This window comes from Calonectris borealis, chromosome Z (genome assembly GCF_964195595.1).
Source record: "Calonectris borealis chromosome Z, bCalBor7.hap1.2, whole genome shotgun sequence".
NCBI lineage: Eukaryota > Metazoa > Chordata > Aves > Procellariiformes > Procellariidae > Calonectris > Calonectris borealis.
The window spans coordinates 18,597,198-18,618,443 of record NC_134352.1 but is presented as its reverse complement, the minus strand read 5'-3'; the positions used below and the strand labels follow the sequence as shown (position 1 = coordinate 18,618,443).

The 21,246-nt window shown below is 36.4% G+C and overlaps 1 protein-coding gene across 8 annotated transcripts in view; it reads right to left on the bottom strand.

Moving 5' to 3' along the window:
- DMXL1 (Dmx like 1) overlaps window positions 1–21,246 on the bottom strand; it is an 84,425-nt gene that overhangs the window by 31,903 nt on the left and 31,276 nt on the right. For 7 of the 8 annotated variants that reach the window (XM_075137737.1, XM_075137729.1, XM_075137736.1 and 4 more), the window contains 18 exons: window positions 20,953–21,165; window positions 20,026–20,279; window positions 19,242–19,926; window positions 18,596–18,717; window positions 17,971–18,060; window positions 17,567–17,669; window positions 15,336–15,452; window positions 13,841–14,065; window positions 11,475–13,172; window positions 10,801–10,911; window positions 9,374–9,543; window positions 8,091–8,188; window positions 7,219–7,384; window positions 6,171–6,423; window positions 3,483–4,573; window positions 3,024–3,215; window positions 1,092–1,168; window positions 780–907 (listed from right to left, as the gene is read on the bottom strand). In XM_075137737.1, coding sequence (XP_074993838.1) covers window positions 780–907; window positions 1,092–1,168; window positions 3,024–3,215; window positions 3,483–4,573; window positions 6,171–6,423; window positions 7,219–7,384; window positions 8,091–8,188; window positions 9,374–9,543; window positions 10,801–10,911; window positions 11,475–13,172; window positions 13,841–14,065; window positions 15,336–15,452; window positions 17,567–17,669; window positions 17,971–18,060; window positions 18,596–18,717; window positions 19,242–19,926; window positions 20,026–20,279; window positions 20,953–21,165 — 5,793 coding nt within the window. The remainder of the gene's footprint in view (window positions 1–779; window positions 908–1,091; window positions 1,169–3,023; window positions 3,216–3,482; window positions 4,574–6,170; window positions 6,424–7,218; window positions 7,385–8,090; window positions 8,189–9,373; window positions 9,544–10,800; window positions 10,912–11,474; window positions 13,173–13,840; window positions 14,066–15,335; window positions 15,453–17,566; window positions 17,670–17,970; window positions 18,061–18,595; window positions 18,718–19,241; window positions 19,927–20,025; window positions 20,280–20,952; window positions 21,166–21,246) is intronic. The other variant, XM_075137730.1, reaches the window with a different exon arrangement.

The window sequence follows — 21,246 nt, the reverse complement described above, 5'->3', positions numbered from 1 at the left end:
AAATCTGTAGATTCAGTGACAGAACATTTTGTGGAAAAGAAAAAACCGTATAGCATCAAACACAAAGACTGCTTAAGGTTCTCCAAAAGATTTTTTTAATGTGAAATTTTCTTATTGAAAAAGCAAATGCCATAATATGAAAGCGTATTTCTTGGTTACACTTACGTTAAAGTTAGTGCTGTAAACTGAAGCTTGTACAGACATATATTACATAGCTTACACTCCCTCTAATGTGACCAGTGTAGCTTCACTAGCATAGATCCCAGCACACATTAAGAATTACCTGAAGTCCTACATGGGTTTTAGAGCTACAGCAAAACACAATTCATTTTAAGCTTCTCATTGTCAATAGTTTCAAGGTAGTTCAAAAGTTGTACATAAGCTACAACCATTCTGAGATGGAGCACAAATTAAGATAGCCTTTTCAAGTCCTTTTCAAGAGTAAGGAAGTAGAATAATGGTGAGATTGATCTGTTGCCTGCAGGGGGAGCAAGTCGAGCGCAGGACACCACTTCACCCTACTTTCCGTTTACTTGCCCTTTACTAGAGCCCCACCCTAAAATTTTTTAGCAAGAGAAAGCAATATAAATCAACTTGACCTAGTGAATAACCAGGATTACTAGCTTACAGCTTTTGAAAAATGAAGATAAAATTTTATTTTTACCACACAACTGTTACAAATACTACTAGAAAGTCCAGAGCATAGCTACATGCTCTTACAGTGGATCCAGACAATTAAGTTTTCCTTAAAAGGAAAGAAACAAATTAACTCTAGATACCTGGCCACTGAGCAGGTGATGTATTGGGAGTCACTGTTTCTTCTAAGCTTGTTGTTCTTAGAGAATGGCGCTGAGTTAATAGCACTGTCTGATACACTGTTCCAGTGAACTGATTTGCTTGAAATGAGCTGTGAAACAGAAAAGTGGGATGTCGTATTTATAAAAAAAAGTTATGTTTAAAACTATTCAAGTGATAGCCCTTCCTAGATGTAGGCAGGTATGAGCACTGCCTTCTGGTGCACTATTATACCATCACTACAGTGAGACAGTGTGTTGATCATTCTCTAAAAAGTACTTTTCATAGACCTTTACCTGTAGCTGTGGCCATCACAAAGGCATTGGTAGATGCAAGCAGAGAGTGACGCTGCTAAGGTATGCATTACGTATATCTGTAAGACAAAGTTTTATTGAACATATTACACTCAAGATGAACAGTGGTTAGTAGCATAGCCTTTCATGCATACAGATTTGTAACAGTGGAACAAGCACTGAATACGGGAGGTATAAGCACTTATGCCAAAAATCACTTACAAAACCACCTTCTCTTCAGAATTCATTTCAGATAAATCAATTCACTTTGCAATGAAAGGGACGGGGAAGCACTCACTCACCCCACCAACTCTTAATCACAGAGCAGCTTTAGCTGCAATGTTTTCAACTAAGAAACAGCAAATATTAAACCTTTATACAACAGTCATACGTGATTATACCCTAAGACAGTAGCAATATGCTGGCTCAGAATACAAAGGCTTTGCTTCAGAATGAAAATTATAATGCAGTTTAGTTTTGACCAATTCTTGTGCAGCTCTCAGACATACACACAATTTACTCAGTATCACAATGATCTTTTTTTTTTCATAGCTGATACTTTTCTTAATACATCACAAAACACACTTAAGTAAAGAGCTTGAGAATCTGCTGATCAAAAAGGTTCAGTTAAAAAAAAGAGTTTATTATACTTATTTTTCTGTTCCCTCTGAAACAAAGCACAGACTAGGAACTGAGCAATCTCTTGAATGTTCTCTAGGAATCTCTAGTAGAAGTAAACATGATTTGGGACACATACAAAACTTCAGGAAAGATTTAACCTAACACTTTAAATTTGCTTTTCAGCCCAAGGTTAAATACAGAAGAAATCTTACAGAAACATAATTTAAAAAACCAGATTATATTTTACTGTATAAACATATATACTGTTTCACAAAAAAAAAATCTGAATTTACTGCACTTTGCTGACAATCAGTTTTTATATTTGAAAACTTAATTTTACTTAGGTCTAGGACTGAAATGCACAGTTTAGCATTAACATAACAGCAGTAATGATCATATTGTCAAAAAGACAAATGTAACACTGATAGTGTAGTACAACATGTTTTCCATAACAGATGCCATCTTGGACAAATATCCAGTCCCAAGAGAAGGCAATCTACTTCAGCTTGTTGAACCAGATGCTCAGCATCTCAACAATAAGTAATAATCAGCGGACATTATTTTAGCCCAAGTGTCCTGGTTTCAGCTGGGATGGAATTGATTTTCTTCCTATTAACTGGTATAGTGCTGTGTTTTAGATGTGGTATGCTAATAATGTTGACAACTCACTGATGTTTTAGTTGTTGCTAAATAGCATTCACGATAGTCAAGGACTTTTCATCTTCCTGTGCCCTGCCAGGTGCGCTGGGGGGCTGGGAAGGAGCATAGCCAGTACGGCTGGCCCAGCTGGCCAATGGGCTATTCCATACCGTATGACGTCATGCTCAGCACATAAGGCTGGGTGAACAAGGAGGGCGGATATTCGGACTGCTGGTGTTTGTCTTCCCAAGTAACTGTTACGCGTGATGGAGCCCTGCTTTCCTGGAAATGGCTGAACACCTGCTTGCCGATGGGAAGTAGGGAATAAATTCCTTGTTTTGTTTTGCTTTGCTTGCATGCGCGGCTTTTGCTTTACCTATTAAACTGTCTTTATCTCAACCCACAAGTTTTCTCACTTTTACTCTTCTGATTCTCTCCCGCAAACCATTGTGGGGGGAGTGAGCGAGCGGCTGTGTGGGGCTTAGTTCCTGGCTGGGGTTAAACCACAACACCAAGATAAGTACTACAGAAAATACTTATGTTCCTCAGTTTTATTACTTGTCACTGGTAGGCACATCAGAAAGTTTTCATGCTTTCAGTCAGAAAAAGATTCATGACTTCAGCAAACTGGATAAACAACAAACCCAAACAACTATAAAAAAAAAAAATACACACCTTGTTGTTCTGAGTATCTGGATGAGGTGGCGAATCAAGGTTTATTATGGCATGTAATATATCATGAGTTAAGTTACCAAGATGTAGCAGTGGATTAGCCACCACTGTTTTGGCACTAGCTGTGCAAGCAAATAGGAGAGGTATGGAGCTTTGCTCTGGTAGAGGGCTGGAAGGTATCTGTATTGACTGCTCCTAAAAACAAGCAAGAAACACACACACAAAGTGATAGTACAGCTTCCTAAAGGGAACAGAAGAACTTTTGAAGAGGGGAAAGGGATTCTAAACAACAAAAACCCCATAACCTACAGAAAATGTAACATATTAAAAGCAGTGTTACATTTTTTATAAAAACAGGTGCATGCTATAATAGGAAAACTTCAACAATAATACAAAACACATTCAAAAAAATCTACAACAAACTTGAAGCCAAGAAAACACAAACTAAGCTCACTCACATACCTGCTGAGATTCTTGCAATAGCAGAATTAATTCCATTCTGACAGATGCCAAACCTCCACCATGAGAGCCATGAAGTATACAGTAACTAAGGAACATTCTGAGGAGAGACTGGTATTTCAGAAGCCATTGACGTCTTTTCTGAAAGTCTTCTTTCTGTAGCGTATGTTTTTGCTGGTCAGCTAAGTCTTCAGCGTTTTCATGTAAGGTAGCTTCCTCTGGAATCACACTAATTCCTGACTGTATCTCTTCTACTTCAACACTATAATCACAGGTCTTTTGAAGAGCTACCACTTCTCTTTCAAGCCACTGATAAAGCTGATACCTCAACTTCCCACCATCTACCTCATAACCAGTGGACAGTGTACGAAGCTCCACAGTAAGAATTTTCAGGCATGCTCTGAACTTCAGCTGTGCTGAAATTATATCTTCTGATGGACTTAGAATATCTTTGTCATCAACTATACTAAAAGATTCTGTGTAGCTAGAACTTGTTTCATGTAATTTTTCAGTTTTCTTCAAAGGTTTTAGCTCTTTCATTACTAGGGAAGAATCTTCACTCTCATCACTTTCATCACTGTCTAACTGTAGTTTCAAGTGTTCATCTTGGAATACCACACTTGGCTGGCTCCAGTCAAAGGAAAGAGTTGAACTTGAATGTTTTCCTGATGAACAATCTGAAGATGAACCTAGACCATTCAATACTGGCTGTGACCAATCAACACTGGAAGACTGGTCTTTTGTTTCCAACTCTTTAACTGGAGAAGATGGTGAGAAATCTTTACTAGTATCCATTAAACTAGGGGATCTACAGAATGACTTTGACCTCTTGACAACTTTGGGCATCTTTGATAACACTTCTAAGGCCAACATAGGACAACCAGCTTTTAGATGAGCATATGCAGTGGTGAAAAACAGCCGTCTTTCACCTAGGTTGATTTTGTCAGCTAAGCCATTTTCTACTGTTATGCAAATGTGTGTGGAAGATGTATCAGAAGAGCCAAAATGACGTCTCAACAAGAGAGGATGTGTTCTTAAGTAGTTATAGAAGTTAAACACTGCAGGGTTACAACTCGATGAGCCATCTCCTTCACCTGAAAAGATATTGCATCATGAGGAAAATCTACCATTCTGTATGAAATAATCCAGCTGCAAAATTCTAAGTTCATCAGAAGGCTATTAGGTCTTAATATTCATTCTATTGTTTGCACTTTTATCATTTGAGTATCTTGGGAGGGGGGACATTGCCAAACCTAATGACTACTAAAAGGAGAAGCTTGAGTGGGAGAGCAGGTAAGACCTTTAATCAGAACAGCTCCCATTTCTTTTCCTTGCAGTCAGGCCAGTTCTTCTGCAGTCAAACAAGACCACATTCCTGTTCAGTTTAGATTTCTGAAGTCTCCATCATTAAATAACAAAAAGATGTGACATCTTACTACAGACTTTTCTTTAAAAAAAAAGTCTTTTTTAAAATTTTGGATTAGTATTTTTTGTCTACCTCTTAACAGAAAAGCAATTTATAATAAAACTAGGAAATCCATAACATTTATACATACTGATATCAGTATTACACACAAATAAATTAATTATAGAGCAGTGCAGCACCCATATATTTTATTTTCATGTCCAAAACCACAACATGAAAAACACTGAAAAGATACGAGCATCAGCATAAGACGATTCACACAGCTTTCAAAGAGTCTCGGTTAGCTGAGGTATACCCTTACTGTTCCCTCTATCCGGAGTTATGGCACAACTAACTATAGATAATAGGAAAAGGTCATGAAAGAGCACCTTTTGAATAAGAAAATAAAGCAAAACACCACAAACAAGCCACTGAACTGATTAAAGAAGAATTAGTAACATTTTAAAATTATTTTACACAGGAGGATGTGACCAAGACAGAAACAACTGAATACTGTATCTCTCATTTGCTCAAAGTTATTCTGAGGCATGTAACTCCTACTGAAATCAGTTTTTAAAATGAATTACACAACTCTGGGGATTCAAGTCTTCATTTATCCCCAACAAGTTTCTCTCAGTAGCCAGGACTGAAACCAGTTAGCGTACTAACTAGTAGGGACTTGAAATATTTAATTTCCTTGAGAATATTAACTTTAGGAAATAATACCACTGATTCTTAGAAGGCCTATAAAGCTAGCAAGTGAAGAGGGAAAAGAATCACTTCAGGAGACTTACATGCTATTTCAGGCACCATGTGGGCCTCCTTGTATCATAGTAAATATCAAAATCTTTTCTATGGCAGTTTATCATTGTGGTCAACCATTCTTCCCAAGGACTAAAAGCTACAAAACACCCTTCCAGACTCTGTTATGTAACTGTACAATTAGCAATTTTTTCCTAGGTTGTGATGGAGTCAAATTAACTAATTTGTCTCTTCATCTTTAAGCTGCTGCTGGAAAAACAGCTACATCACTGCACAGTTATTCTCATTAACCTGATATTCACATACTTAAAGGAGAAATTAAGTATCCATTCATGGGATGCAGGATAATAACAACACAGTCACCACATTTACTATATAAAAATCACATACAGCAAGCTACTTATTAGCCATGGTGAGCAACTGTGCAGTAGCTGGTCTTGTTCAGAATGTGCTTTAAGAAACTTAAATGAACAAATAGTTAAAACCAACCTAAAAGGTAAAAGGTAAAATACTCATATTCTTACCTCTTTCATCTTCAACAGAATGTTTAATCAAAGTGTCAAGAGCCTTGCTATAATCTTCCAGAATCCAGTAAGCCATACTTCGCAGAAAAGGGTCACAGTGCATGTTTCCTGAGCTCTCTTTTCCAGGAAACACACTTCCCAAAATTCTCTTCTGTAGTACAGTTTTATAAGTACTAGATACTTCAAACTCTGACTCATAAAGTCTTGATATTACAAGAGCCAATTGAATGTCATTCAGTTTTTCAAGGCAGACCTAATTGAAAAATAAATATATTCACAAGACCAAACATTGTAATTTCTCCTCTGGTTAAGATGATCACAAGACAAGAAGTGACATGAATCTGTTCAGAATGAGGTAAGTAGGTCTATCAATTCCATAAAAAATTAGCAGGAACTATGCATAATAGCTGTGGCCAACTATTATATGCAAGATCTGATTCGCAATTTCTTCAGTTTAAGTCTGACATGAGAATAGATCTTTGAAATCAATTGGCTTCAATAAATCATTGTCAGTGAGCACATGCCACCTCTTGAAGCTGGATGTTTTGGTTACGAAGCTTTACAAAATAAAGCCTTCATTATCAAAGAGATTAATTTCCTCCCAACTTTTCAATTCAAACAGACCAGGAAATAATTTTTTTTGTGAAGGGATTCTAGGAGCCAACCCACACCACTGCCAAAAAGCCTTCATTTTCAGATCTGGAACTTCCTAATGAAAAATACGTTGCCTTCATATATAACAGGGCAGGCAATCTGGAAGCAAGTTAATGGTAGATAGGCCTCTTATTATTATGGAGAAATTAACCATGGAACTTTTTAGTATCACTAATATGAGAGCTAAAACAGAATCAAAATGTAAAGATCAAGGATTTGTATTTGCCATTAATTTGGGGTGTGGGGGATTAGGGGAGGGAGGGAAAGAGCACAAACAAACCAGAATCTTCAGGGGTCATACCAATGCAAAATGCAAGTCACGTTCAATATACTTGTAAGTTTGGGACAATATAACAGTCTTAAACATATAAAAAAAAGTTCATTATTTTATTACCTCCACTGCATCCTTTAAGTGTCCTGCCAACAAGAAAAACGCTGCAGAATGTTCAAAACGCTGTTTGCCAAGCAAAGAAAAAGCATTCTTTAATGCTGCTTTACGCCATCTGTCCTCATTAAAGTTGTTTCCAAAAAACTGTGTCATTTTAGTATCTTTTTGGGACCTGCATATTGAACATATTTGATAAAAACATACAATATTTTACTAGATGCATTGTGGCTCTTCATTTCCTCAGATGCCAGCAGAATTTACATAGATCTTTTAATTAGGAAATGCAGAGGCTCTCACCACACTGGGAGCAAAGGAGGCTTCACATTTTAAAATAACAAAAACTTTAGTAAATACAAAAACTACTGGTATTTTCAGTTAGCCTGATACAAATACAGAAAAGCTCATTTTTCCCAGGTGAGCTCTTAAGAGTAAATGACAACGCAAACTACTTTTCAAAAAGTTTGCAACATTGAACATTATATTATGAAATGCCAGTTTTAAAGACAGACAAAAGTCAGTCCTCTGAACTTAAGGTAAAATTTATAACAACAAATATTTTCCTAAAAGATAGCCATGTCATTCCACACACTACACAGGTAGCCCTCAAAAGCAAATCAGAATTAAGCAGTGATTAAAATTACAGTAGATTTCAGACTAAAACTTGAAGCATCTACCTCCAGAAACAGCAACTAAATTACCTCAGTAAATATAAGAAGCTTAAAAACTACCCAGTCAATGTAGTGACTAATTTAGAAATCGAATCTCAGCTTTCAGTGGTAAGATTTGTGCTTCTTTTGCATTACCATCACATTCAACTTTTTTCCCAAAATTATATCAGACAGTATGAAACGCCACGTAAGAGCTTGCATGTCTCCTACCTGTATAATCCCCAGATCACAGCCTTCTTTTTCATTGCGAGGTAAAAAATAGCCGCATCAAGTGGATCATTGTTTCGCTGAAAGGCTGCTTTAGCCACCTGTGAAGACAGTTCAACAGCAAAAAAACAACCAAAATTTAAATAAGGGATTCCTGTTGTTTCTAGTATCCCATGCCCCATAGTGCTTGGAAGTCCTCTTTAATATAGGATCCCTCCTCTCACTATGAGTCTGCAATAACAACGCGTGAAGATACCACAGCTTCAACCCCTTGTTTTTGTTTGGTATCATTTAGCTAATGCTTTTCCAGTTCTAGAAGCTTTTTGGCAGATCAAATGGGATGCCTACATCTGAAATCAGTTCCTGAAATCATAAAAAAATTAATTTATTAGTTGCTCTGGTAATCAAAAGACAGGCAGAGACTTGAAGAACAAGCTGGGACCAATCACAACAGGAGAAAAGTTGTTTACAGGGGATTACTTTTGGAGATTGGAAAGGAAAGAGGGGTAAGTGGCAGCAAGAATAGTCCAAGACCCATGTAAGGTAACCTTAAATGCAGGCCCAGAATATTTGGAATTTCTTAAATGCAAGGCAGGTAAGTTTCATAAAGTGATGATTAATTACTGAAGGTTGAAAAAAAAAGTAGAGACATGCATTTTACCACTTTGTGCTTTGTAGTCAAATTATCTTGTGCATGTCATTTTCTAGCTCAACACACTTGACTTTTCCAAGAGCTTAAAACAAGTGATAATAAGGTTAGGCTTACTGCCGCATCTGTGATGATTAAAATACAATTTCAAAAAAAAAAAACACCAAACCCAAAAAACAAGCCAAAACAAAACAGTAAGAAGTTTCGTTATCATGGAAATGTAGCTATTTGCAAGACAGAAGTACAGTATCTTAGTTGACCCCACTTCTGACAGGTTTCTAAGGAAAACCTTTTTCCATAACTTGTTTCCTAATTTTGCTATAAAAAGCAACTATATGCTTAATCTGTATCTTGAGCATCCACAATAAGTACTGTACACTGCCACCTTCAAAATGGAATATTTAAAAGCCCAAAATGTACTTCACACTAGGAATCTGAAACCTAAAGTACCAAAAAAAATCGTTAAATACAGAAGTTCATATTCATACAGAAAACTGCATGTACAAAAAAATACAGCACAAAACATTCAGAAACGCTGAACATATCTAAAAATTTAAAACCACATAAATAGAAGGTAAACACCACAGGACAGCTGTTTGAAAGAAGTTTGGTAATTGTTTCAGAATGCTATATTTACCTTTTCTATGCATTTCCGCAGGCTATGGATATTTCGAACCCACCATCCTATACCCATAGCTCTGAGTTCTGACCATGTTGGATCTCCTTTCTGCACTGCAGGAAGCATGCTCAGTAGTTCTTCTTCCGCTACCGAATGAAATGCCCAGGCAAAATGACTAGTAGATAAGCCTACATAATAAACCATTAAAAAACCAAAAGATATTAACTTATAAAATAATCCAGAATCTGAAGTCATGCAGTGGGAAAGGGAGAAGGGAAGAAGGTCAAATTGTTTACTTTGGATTTTTAAGTGCATTGCTGATGAGGCAACAGAAATTTAAGAATACTAGAGAAAGCTCATACAGATGAAAACATTTTTCACCTGCAAACTCTTTATGTAAGTTTGCAGAGAACAGAGTTACTGACCGAAGCTCAAAATATACGGATTAAACTTTTCAAAGTTTTGAAAGGTAGGTTCACTATTTTCACTTGCATTAGAAAATGCAATGTTTCAGATAATCACAGTAGAAAACAGGTTTAAGGATAGAGATACAAAAGAAAACGGGAAGAAAAAAAAATCACATGAGGAAGATAGCAATTACTAAGCAGCAGCATGGCTGGCTATGGATAATTGCAACTCTAATGAGGACCAGGAGACGCTTCTTCGCACAGAGGCACACTCAACTGCACCTCTGCAGATGCCTTGGAGGCACTTCGTACTCTCTGCAGTTTCTGAGCTCAGCAGAAGCAGAAGTATCTCAACTAAAAGTATTCCATCAGAGAGCTAACTCAGCAGTACTCTTGTGGCAGCCTTGGCAAATGCCAGTCTCTGATGCAGCTGAGGGGTGACAGGCCAGGAGTCATCAACTGTCATGATGACTAATGAAAGGGTAAAGAAGCAATCACAGCCAGTCCTTTAGATTTGATTAGGCCTAATCAAATCCATCTCATTCAGATATCTGCAATATCAGATTGGAACTACTTAAAACCCAAATAAAACTATCTGAAATAGGTCGTTGGATAATTGCAGTAAGCGTATGAAAAAACATTTGAAGTCTGAGTAGACTGTAAAAGAATTTTTTTCAAATATGTATTAAAAAACTAAGTAAATATGTACTCTGTTTTCTACTCCATTAGTCCTGCAGAAGATTATTGGAACAACTTTGTACTAGAAGTACAGAAAAGCCAGTTCTTTTGGGGAAATAGAAAAAAATTAAAACTAAAAAATTTTTAGGGGCAGGGGGGGAATTCACTTCACTTCCAGGACCTCTATGTAAAATAAAACAGACATTTTCTGCTGTGTCATACATATATATTGAACAATTTTTTTTTAAAAAAAATATCAAAATAAGTCATTGATTCTGTGGAGGCATGTCAACAGCACAGCAATCATATGTACAGCTATGTCACTAAGATTCACCTCATCTAAGAAAACACATCAGTTACCTTGGTGAAGTAGTTGAGCTCGATGTACAGGAGGAAGTGAAGTTGTTAGAAATGTGTGAAGCCGAACAGCCAATAAAAATTTTAAACCACACTCATCAAGAGTTTCTCCACCTGGAATTAAGTATTTTTATACACACTTTAGAGAAACTACTGAAAGTAGCTATTGGGTGTCTTAACAGAAGAAATACTTTACAAATTACAATACTTTACAATGCTTTAAATTCATAAATATAATAGCTTAATTCATAATTCTTCCCTTCAAGGAAAGAGGAAAATTTCAAATATAAAAATTTTTGAAGTTATTTGCTCTTAATGCCAAAAACAGGAAAAGTGTTATCTAAAAAAATCCTTAAACTTATTTCTCAATTTCTCCACATAGTGCAACAAACATTGGCCATTAAGAAAGTTGTCTCTTCAAAAGTGAATTAGAAACAATTATGGTATGTGGACTGATAAACTAACATTGGCATTAACAGTTAGCAATACAAAATTTGATTTTATGAAAATCTGAAGTCTTGAAACTTTAGTTAAACAGTAAATACTGTGATGACACAGTAAATAATACAGGCTATAGTATGAAGCAAAACTATGACAAAAATATTCCAAAATAGGAAAAACTCCCCAAAACAGTTGTGAAGCACAGTAGTACATTTAACTTGGAAGAGACAGCTTACCCTGGTTTCTGTCTCTGCTTTCTCCAATGTCAGTACTGGTAGTAGCAATTGTATCTGCCAAGGCCATCAATGACATTTGCTCCATCCTAGTCAGACCTGGCAAGCTTGAGTGAAGCAAGTGACGAGAAAGAACTTGAGCATGCTCTGGTCCAAAGTAAGTTGGGCTGTATTGAGAAAGATCAATGACTTTTGATTTTGAATGGTCTTCATCTGCATCAAATGTAACGAGTTCATCTGTACTTACAACAGTATTTTGAAAGAGATCTTCATAATTGTCATTGGGCATATCTTTTTTATTTTGACTATTTTGATTATTAGACTTCTCTGAACAGGAATGAGACGAATCGTCATCCGCAGCAAGCAGAGCATACAAAGGCAATGGTGGAACAGAGTCTATTTCGATATAGTCTGTAGTCTCAGCTTTGCTGAATGTTTTAGGATCTCTTGCAGTACTTCCACTAGCACTGATAGTCAGAGATCTGAGCCTCTTATCATGATTAGGTTCAGATTCATTTATAGCAACAACTTCTCCAGCAATGCACTTCACTAGATGGGACAGAATGGCTTTTGCTCTACGTACTTTACCAAGATCCATGAGTTCCAACAGTTGATATGGATGGTACTGAGGTAAAGTGGGAGATAATGTATGAGCTGCTTCAAAAAGACCAGAATCTTCCATTTCCGTAGACAGATCACCGGCAGATCTTTTCCCACTAAGTTTCTGTGCAAGGCTGGTCATAGATCTGGTCAAGGTTCGCTTTGGTGGCTGCAGACCTGAGGCGGCTGACTGGCTTTGTTTCATTAAGCTAGTTATACACGGCATACTTCCACTGTAGGAATCTGTACTAACTAGTTCCTGCTTGGAAGGAGATTGCCACTGGGAATAAACATGCATTTCACAATCCATTCCAACTACAAGAATGCCATCACGCACCCAAGACAAGGAGACTGGAAAAGGAGGCGACCCCTCTACAGATGAAACCAAGTCAACACAACGCAGCAGAACAAACCTAGAAAGGGTTGTAGCCTTTGTACTGCCACTATGGGAGATTGCTGCAATCTCCTTACCATTTTGTTCTTGCATTTTCCCAGACAACTGGCCAAACATATAAAGTTTTGATCCAATTCCCACTGTTAGAATATGTGAACCATCTTCCCTAGACATCCAATCTAAGCGTACCAAGTGCTTAGTGCTGGGCATAATATTCCCACCATGAGACAGAGAAATGTCTTGTCGGTTATATGCCACTAAATTACTATCAATACTAACACCAGAGTCTAACATGGTGCCTATTTCATCTAAGTGAAGAGTCTGTTCTAGAATCCAGGAAGAACCCCCTGTAGATTCACATTCAAAAATACTAACATCCATTATAAAATCTTGAGAAGGATGACTATTTTTAGATGTTACGTGCTTGTATGCTACTGCTAACCTGTTCGTGTGTGCACAGCTAACTTCAGCTGGCCTTCCTGGAACATTAATAGCACTACTACTAAGAACTCCATCCTCAATCAGTAATGGCCATTCTTCCCATACATATGTAACATCACTATGTGCACTACATTCTGGCATGGAAGAAGCTGATGATTCAGCGGTAACTCTGCATCTCCAGAATCGAACTTTTCCATCAGAGCATGAAGTAGCCAGCAGATATGGTGCACGACAAACAGGATATATGGAAGAAGAACTCAGATGTCCTAAAATTAAAAAAAAAAAAACAAAACACTTTTATTCGGGGAAATAATAAAAAGCAAGCAGAAAAAGTAAAGACGTTTTTATTCAGTTATCATTTTATTATTCTGAAACAAAAAAAATATTGGCACTTCCTCACAAAGATGGTTGTTTGCAGGGCTTCACAAAAAAGACAACGTGACAAAAATACTACGAACCCATTTTACCCTTTGTTTCCATGTTATGTTCTACAAAGGAGTCAAATTATATGATTTAAACCTGAATATTAATATCTATCATCTCTCCCATTGAACAAACATTTCCTATTCAGAAATCCAAAAATCTTTGTAAAATATTTTTGGAAAGACTACTGATGGAAGCCTTAAAGTTTAAGTATAGATCCTACAAAAAATTTCATGAATGACTGCAAAACTAAATTTGTGTTTCTATAATTCCTTTTATTGCAAGAATCTGGAATTCAATAAATATTATACCTTAAATAAAAGCTTTATTTTATTATTAGTTCCAGGATTGAGATATAAAGTCAGGGGAGCAAGTTTTAGCTAACCTTCTGGATCCACCTAGAAGCGTTTTCATTTTAACAACAAATACCAAGCGTACTTTGTTTCTATTTTAAGACCAAAGTCGGAAAGGCAAGGATTCCTTATTTTATTCTTTAAAAAAAATTACAAACCTGCTGATGGCTTTACACTTATTATCTCTACTCCTTCTGGCAAACTCAACTCTTGACTATACACCATTTTGGAAGACAGAGTAAGCCAGCTGGTGCTCTGAAGGTTTGCTCTGCAGGCCTGATACTTTTGAGTGAAAGGTGATTGGATCTTCTCTGGATCTGGTGAAGAATACAATTCCTCCGTTTGTGTTGCTACTTCAGGTGTATTTGAATCTATCTTTTCATCTAAAAAAATTTGCATTGTTAATTTAAAAAAGTCAAGGATTTCTTTCAACCTAAGAAGTAATTTTACTCACCTTAAAAGTTCCAAAAAGACAGATAAAACACGACTTAAAATTTTACTTTCATTTTAATGAAATGTGCTCCCACATTGAGATTTAAACAGAAATGCTAGCATACCTCCGATTAAATACTTCTGAAATCCTAGAACTGCTGAGAAGTTATAGCTTTAAACTCTTCAGACTTAAAACAATCAAACCAGAAACACCAAAACTGCAGACGGAAGAGGTATGTATGTGGTTATCCACAGAAATTAACACTTCATGAAGCACAAAATACCTGGAGCTAGAGAAAATTAAATGAAGACCTCCATGTCTTACCTTACAAATTGGGAAAAAGTATTTTTCAGAAAAGTTTTGTTAATATTTGCTTAAAATGTAGGATGTCAGAGATTATGTGATATGAATGCTTCATTACTTTTTTTTTTTTTAAATAAAACTCAAAGGTTGAATTATGAATTTGATGGATTTGGAACATGAAGATGGCCAATAAGTTGGCTGAAAAGCCTTATCAGTAACGTCCTCATTGTATAAGCTGATCAGAAAATTTGGATCTTTAGTCTTCTCACCAATTTATAAAAATAATTGCAATAATACTTAAAATAACTGAAGAAATTCTGCCTTTGAAAGCAACAGATACCAATTTGGTTTAAATGACAGAAACACGCATTATAACAGATTCCTCTGGTATGTAGTGAATGCCAGATTTATGTTTTCTTAAAATCTTTAAATGTTAACAGAAAACTACTGAAGTATATCTTAGCTTACTTAAATAGTTTCATAGTTTTTGTGGTAGTTTGGTCGTCTGAAAGAGAACTAGCAGATTTCAGAACTTCAAAATTGTATCTCTGATGTTTAAGTGCTTCAGACTACCGTCTAATTCAGAACTTATGTGTAAACTCAAAAATTACAGAACAAAAACTTCTGAGAAGCAAAACATCTGAACTGTTAGGCTGTATTAAAACCAGAGAAATATGTTTGCCCTTAGAATGCACAAAAAATTCCAAACTTTGGGCTCATGCTGAACTCAAAAGCTTTAGCATTCTGAAGATTAAGAAGTAATCAAGAAAGAATGGGTTGTGATGAAAGCTTGTAATAGAAGAATTGCAGGTTCTTTTGAAAAAGCTGAAATACAATTTATAATACGTGAAGAGCAGATATATTCACAAGATAGTGACTTTTGTTTTTTAAACAGAAAACTACAAGAAAGGGCTTACCTACTGAGACAGGAATTGACTTCAAATGTAAATGCCACATATGTAGTAATGAATGGGTTTGAGTATACTCTATTACTATTAAGTAGAATTTTTCAGAGAATCCATTCTGCTGGTTTCCTGATGAAATTCAGAACAGGAAGATCTTAGGGGTTATTCAACTGAAAGCAGAACTAAATTTTGCTGGCTAGCAAATAATCATATTAAGCTATCACGAACGAATGCTGAAATGCAATGGTCTGACTACATCCAACTCTGTTATATTGGTTTTCGCAGTGTTTTATCACAAGCAATAACCACTACAATTATAGGTACACACATGAAGAACTGTCAATGCTTTCTTTTAGAAAGGACAAAATATTTGCCTGAATTTGCTGTGTTTAAAGATAAATCCCAGAATGTACTCTCATGCTCTACCTCTTTGTCTTTTACATGCTTGTCTTTTACAGTTTCTTAGCTATCTGTTACTGGCAACTGTAACAGTTAAGACAGTGAGCTAGACAGAGGTTAGACTTTTAATGTATAAAAAGTATACAAGATACATCTACAGGAGAAATGTCATGTCAGCAGTTGGGAAAGTCATAGCCTGGTCTAACGGACAGGCTTATCCATCACAACCCAGCCAGACTGACTATATGCACAAGTCTGGAATGCACAAGAGGTGCAGCGCTTCTTCCTAAGAAATTATTTGCTATAGTTTCACCCCGAGAAACGACAACATGAGTTGTAGTATCAGTAGGAGCCCATTTCTGGGTCCATTTCTGGCACCCAGCCATTCTCCTTCCTTGGCACCAAAGTAAAGCCATTAGGTCCAAGAAGGAACAGTTAGTTTAGTGACCATCTTTCCTCCATGATTCCTCCAACCCTTCTTTAGGTGCGCATCTACATAAAACATGATCAAGAATAAGCTGTATTTGCCCTGTGGGTTTGACATTGGGTTGCTTATGGTACTGTAGAAAAATGCAAGTGAATTTGTTCTTTTTTTAAAAACAACATAAGCTAAATACTTATATGGGGATTTAAAACCAAGGAGCTTTAAAGTTATTGAAAATTCTGTCAAATTAGAATGTATGCAAACGATTACTTCTAATTTACAGTTTTTCAAAGGATCCATTTAGCCCAGTTTCTTACATGGCAGCAATCCATATAGACCTTCAGAACACACACAGATGCACACAGTTGCCCTTTTCTAAGACCAAATAGCTTCCATATTTCTTTTAAAGTCCTTTCTGTATATCGCACTCCAGATGCAAATGTACAATAGATTTACGCTGTAGAGTAACACTTCTTTTTGTTCTCTATTTTGTTCGTAATTTTCAACATCCCATTTGCGTTTTTTGACCTCTGCTCAGAATTGGGTTGACATTTTCACAGATTATCTCCATTACTCCAAACCTCTTTCTCGACTAGAAACAGCTAATTCAGAATTGATCACTATGTATATACAGTTCCGGTAGTATTTCCCTAGCTGTCTCCCTTTTCTTCTAACAAAAATAAATTTTGCGTACCAAGTTATTATGCAACATTTTGACACTGTTCCACAACTTTGCTTCCTTTTATTCAGCATTCCCTTTACTACTGCAGATGGTTTGGTATCACAAACTTTACTCTGCCCCTTTTTTCCCACATTATTTTATTGGAACAGAACAAAACAAAATTGAGATGCCTGTGTAACACAACCACTGACCGACTCCACCAAGGAAAACTGATCATTTACTCCAGAGCAATTCAGATCTGCCCTAAGACCTACAAATCCACACACTACTCATAGTATTGTATTTTATAGTTGTGTTTTGGGGGATTTGTTTCCCCTGCCATTTATTATACAACGCAAGGCCTGAGGAGCAGTACTTAGCTGATGTAAAGGATGAACATCCATCATGAAAGGATGCAAGTAACCTTTGTCCATGTCATACCCTACAGCTACAGGCTCTACATTTAAAACCCTTTCCCTCTCAAGTAAGAAAGGTATCAGCAATGGAATGCTTAATACAGTACATGATGGGTATCTCATGATTTAAGCTTCTTTACCTAAATCTGGTTGCACGCTACACTTAAAGTAGTACCCATGAGTTTCATTAGACTAGATTTTCTTCTTTGGTATATAAAGATCTCAAATAGAGTAAGGTATTTGACCTTAAAATGCTAAAAGCTATATTACAAGTTCTTTTTCCTCTGTGGAATGAAAAATACAATACTTTGTCTCCAACGTTCTATGAAAAAGAATTCTTTACCAGAGTCTGATAAATTGTTCTTCTTTTCGGGTATTTTCTTCTCCTGGTTATTTAATATGAAGTCTTCTTGAAAAACATGGAATAACTGCGTTTTCCTGCCATGCTAATAAAGTAAAAACACACATAAGAACTGAACATCATGGAGTGTGCTGCTTATGATTGCTCCCTAACGTGGATTAGGGAGCAACTTAACTTGATTGTTAAATTATACACATCAATGAAAGATTTCTCAAGAAAATGCACCTTCGTTACTCATTTTTTTCATACTATGAAACCAAAAGCAAGTATATGTCAGAATCTACCTTTAAATACCTCATCTTTACTTGATGGAGAGCTAGCCCTATTATTAACACTTTTCAAACAAGCTAATTATGGTATAAAATGAGTACAGAAAAAGGTCTCACAAGCTCTGTGATAGCATCCAGTTCAATGATACATCCTGGGCGAGCCGTAGATTGCTGACTTATGATGTTAAAAACTTCACCAACATATTTCTGTTTAAAAAGAGTCAGGGGAATGGTCGTTAACTCAGTTTTTTGCATTTCTGTGGCACAGCCTGCTAGATAGGTGCAACATCACCAAGCAAATGTTAACTAAAACATTATATATACACTGGTTGCAATCCACCAAGAACACAGGTAACATTTCCAGTTTTATCAAGAGCCACATTGTTTTCAATGGCTGAAAGGTCACAAGAACTTGCATCTCCCATCTGGAAAGCCTCGCATTCAGCAGTGTATTGTTCTTTCCCCAAGCTGCATTGTCGTCTCAACTTCTCCTTAGGATGGACAATGCACACACACGGTTTGTTGCTCTGTTATTACTCCTTGTAGTGCAAGTGTTTCAGAGGTATTTCCCAACGAAACACTGACCCACCTCAATATGCAAAGTTTGAGATTAACTGGAATTGCAGTATGGCTACAATGTGAACTCCTCAGCAACCAGCTTAGTCAGTTACCAACAAGTCTGAAACTAGTGCTACTAAATGAAGTTCCAACCTCCAAAAACTTGAGACAGCTTTTCACTTACAGAAATTTCTGGATTGGAGAGCTCACACAAAAGTTTCTTAGCATCTATTACAGCTTGATATAATCTCAAATGCTGTCCGTCACTAGCCACAAAGCAGGCACTTGGAGAATTACAGTATGCACCTGAAAAATAAGAATGCACAAAGTGCTCAAATATTCAAACACCAACTTGCTCCCTTTTTTTGGCAAGAGACAATTTTGACATTATGAAAGAAAACAATATAGTGTAAGAAAAATTCTCTCATTAATTTCTGTTTACAAGCAAGAACTACAAAGTTTAATGCTGCGCTCAGCAACCAAATCAAAGTATATAAAAGGAAATGAGAAACCCATTTGCAAACTGAGCAAAATCTACCCCTGCTTTAAGTGTTTAACACATTCTGAAGTATGCACTAGCATGTAAGAACTTTACTGCATTAGCTCCTAAAATATCAAATACACAGAAGAAGGCAGAAGAACACAGCAATTCTTCACACAGGAATAAACCATTTCCAACTATCAGCAGCTTGGAAATTCGTGAAATAAAGGACCCATGCTTAACATTTTTTCCAATGCATTCAAGTATATCTACATTATCTATTTAATAGCATTATTAGGTTATATTCTTTTTTTCTAGAACACTTCACAAATCAGGAAACCAAACTCACCAAGGCAATAGCTGGGTATAAGTGTGGGCAGCCATGCAACATTAGAAAAAGCTGAAACATGGAGAGAATTGATCCGAGCAAGTTCAGAAACTCCACCAGAAAAGGACAAAGGCCCAACAGGGTCAACTCTCCAAAGAATAAGTTCACTGTAAACCGCGTTGGGATCCTGGGATGTTACATCTGCATTGCCTCTACTCTGAAGTCTTACTGGTGACTCCTGAGACTTTAAAGAATCATTTGCCTGTTTTGCGTTCTCAACATCTGGTGAAATTAGAGCATTGTGATGTGAGGTTGTAAGCAGCAGTGGCAATACGGAGTGGCAAGCCAAGTCATTAAGATGAAAACGGTGACCACAATATCGGGATTTATGTGAAATACTGAGTACAGTTGAAAAAGCAGATTCCTCAGCAAAACTCACTAGCCACTGGTTCAATGACCCATCTGCATGTTTGGAAATCATCATAACATTGGGTGTGAAGATACTTAGTTTTAAACTGTTGGTTGATTTACTGTGTCCAGAAGAGATAAGCATAGATGAAGATCGAGTAAGGCCAGGAGGCTTTTGTTTGCCTTGTTGAATAGCTAAGTCAACATTTTTGGTACAAGCATACATCACTATACTTCTACAAAGAGAGTTTGCATCACCCGTCGGAAATGCAACAGGAATTCTTGAGACAAATGACACCTGGAATTTTAAGAAAGGGAGAAAGAATAAGTATTAAAGTTATTTTCTCATCATGCTTCTCACTGAATAGCAACGCATAATCCAGAAAAAATGAAGTACCTGCACCTGGCGAAACATGCCAGGCTGGTATTCATCTAGCCAGTCCACATGCCATACCAGCAGTGAACCATCCATAGGATGTATACTGAATAGCATGTCAGCATTTTTACTCCATTCAGAAAGCAGTACTTCAATTTCATGATCAATAATAGCAGAAGATAAAGGAACCAGGCTTGAATTTGCAGTAGTTTTCTCATCAGCCAGTTCCTTCTTTTCTTGGTTTCCTTTTTGTTCATCTCCATTTTCTTCAACTTCTAGAACACACAGAGATATATATATTACATTCAAAAGCAGAAGTATAGCAAGCAGTGTTATTCAGGCATTGGAGCACCTTTCAGGCCTTTTATAAACCACTCAAATAAGCACAAATTTAAAATAATGAAAATTTTAACCAGAAATCCTCTACTGGACCTCAGTCAATGACTAACAAACCTTAATTTGAAATACTTTTATTTTTCCCCATTATATACAAATTTTTGCATGCGCAGGCAGAACAAAAGCAGTCATCTCCAAACTGCAGACATTTAAACTAATTGACTATACTATGTTATAGAATAAAGCTATTTAGATTAGGTATACATTAATATTAAAAAAAAAGAAAGTTAATTCTAAAGTTGCACCTGCTTCCCTAAACAGGTTAAAATAGAACTTTCACGCAAAGGCCTCCAGATCGGCCTAAGTAATACAGTTTTCAGCATAAATAACTCAGAATCTCTGGAACAACCATAAACAAATTTAGAATTTCTGGATACAGATCTTTAAAAGTCACTTAGGTACTTCCAGCGTAAGGGAAGGAAATGCATAGAAATGCTACTGTGATCTGATTGTATCCCTACATGTCAATTTGCCTACCTCTTACTTCACATGAAAGAACATTACAAATTACTTTGTAAAATTAAAGCCATTTGTCTATGATAAGACTTTTACCTTCTTCTGATCTGCCATCCATTTGATTAGATTCCTCAGTGTTAGTCTCAGGAGAATGATGTTCAAAACTCTTTTTAAGTTGTTGCAAAAATACTTCCATGGATAAGGTAAAATGAAGTTCTTTATTGTTTAGCCAGTGCACAACAAAAGGTCCACTTTTTTCTTCATTTTCACCAAGACTCAGAGATGTGATAGAAGGGAGTAGAGGAATATCTACCAGAAAAAGATGTTGATATTTTTGAAAACCAAGTAGTTTGGTCAAAAAATAATTTTAGAGAAATTGTTTTTAAACAG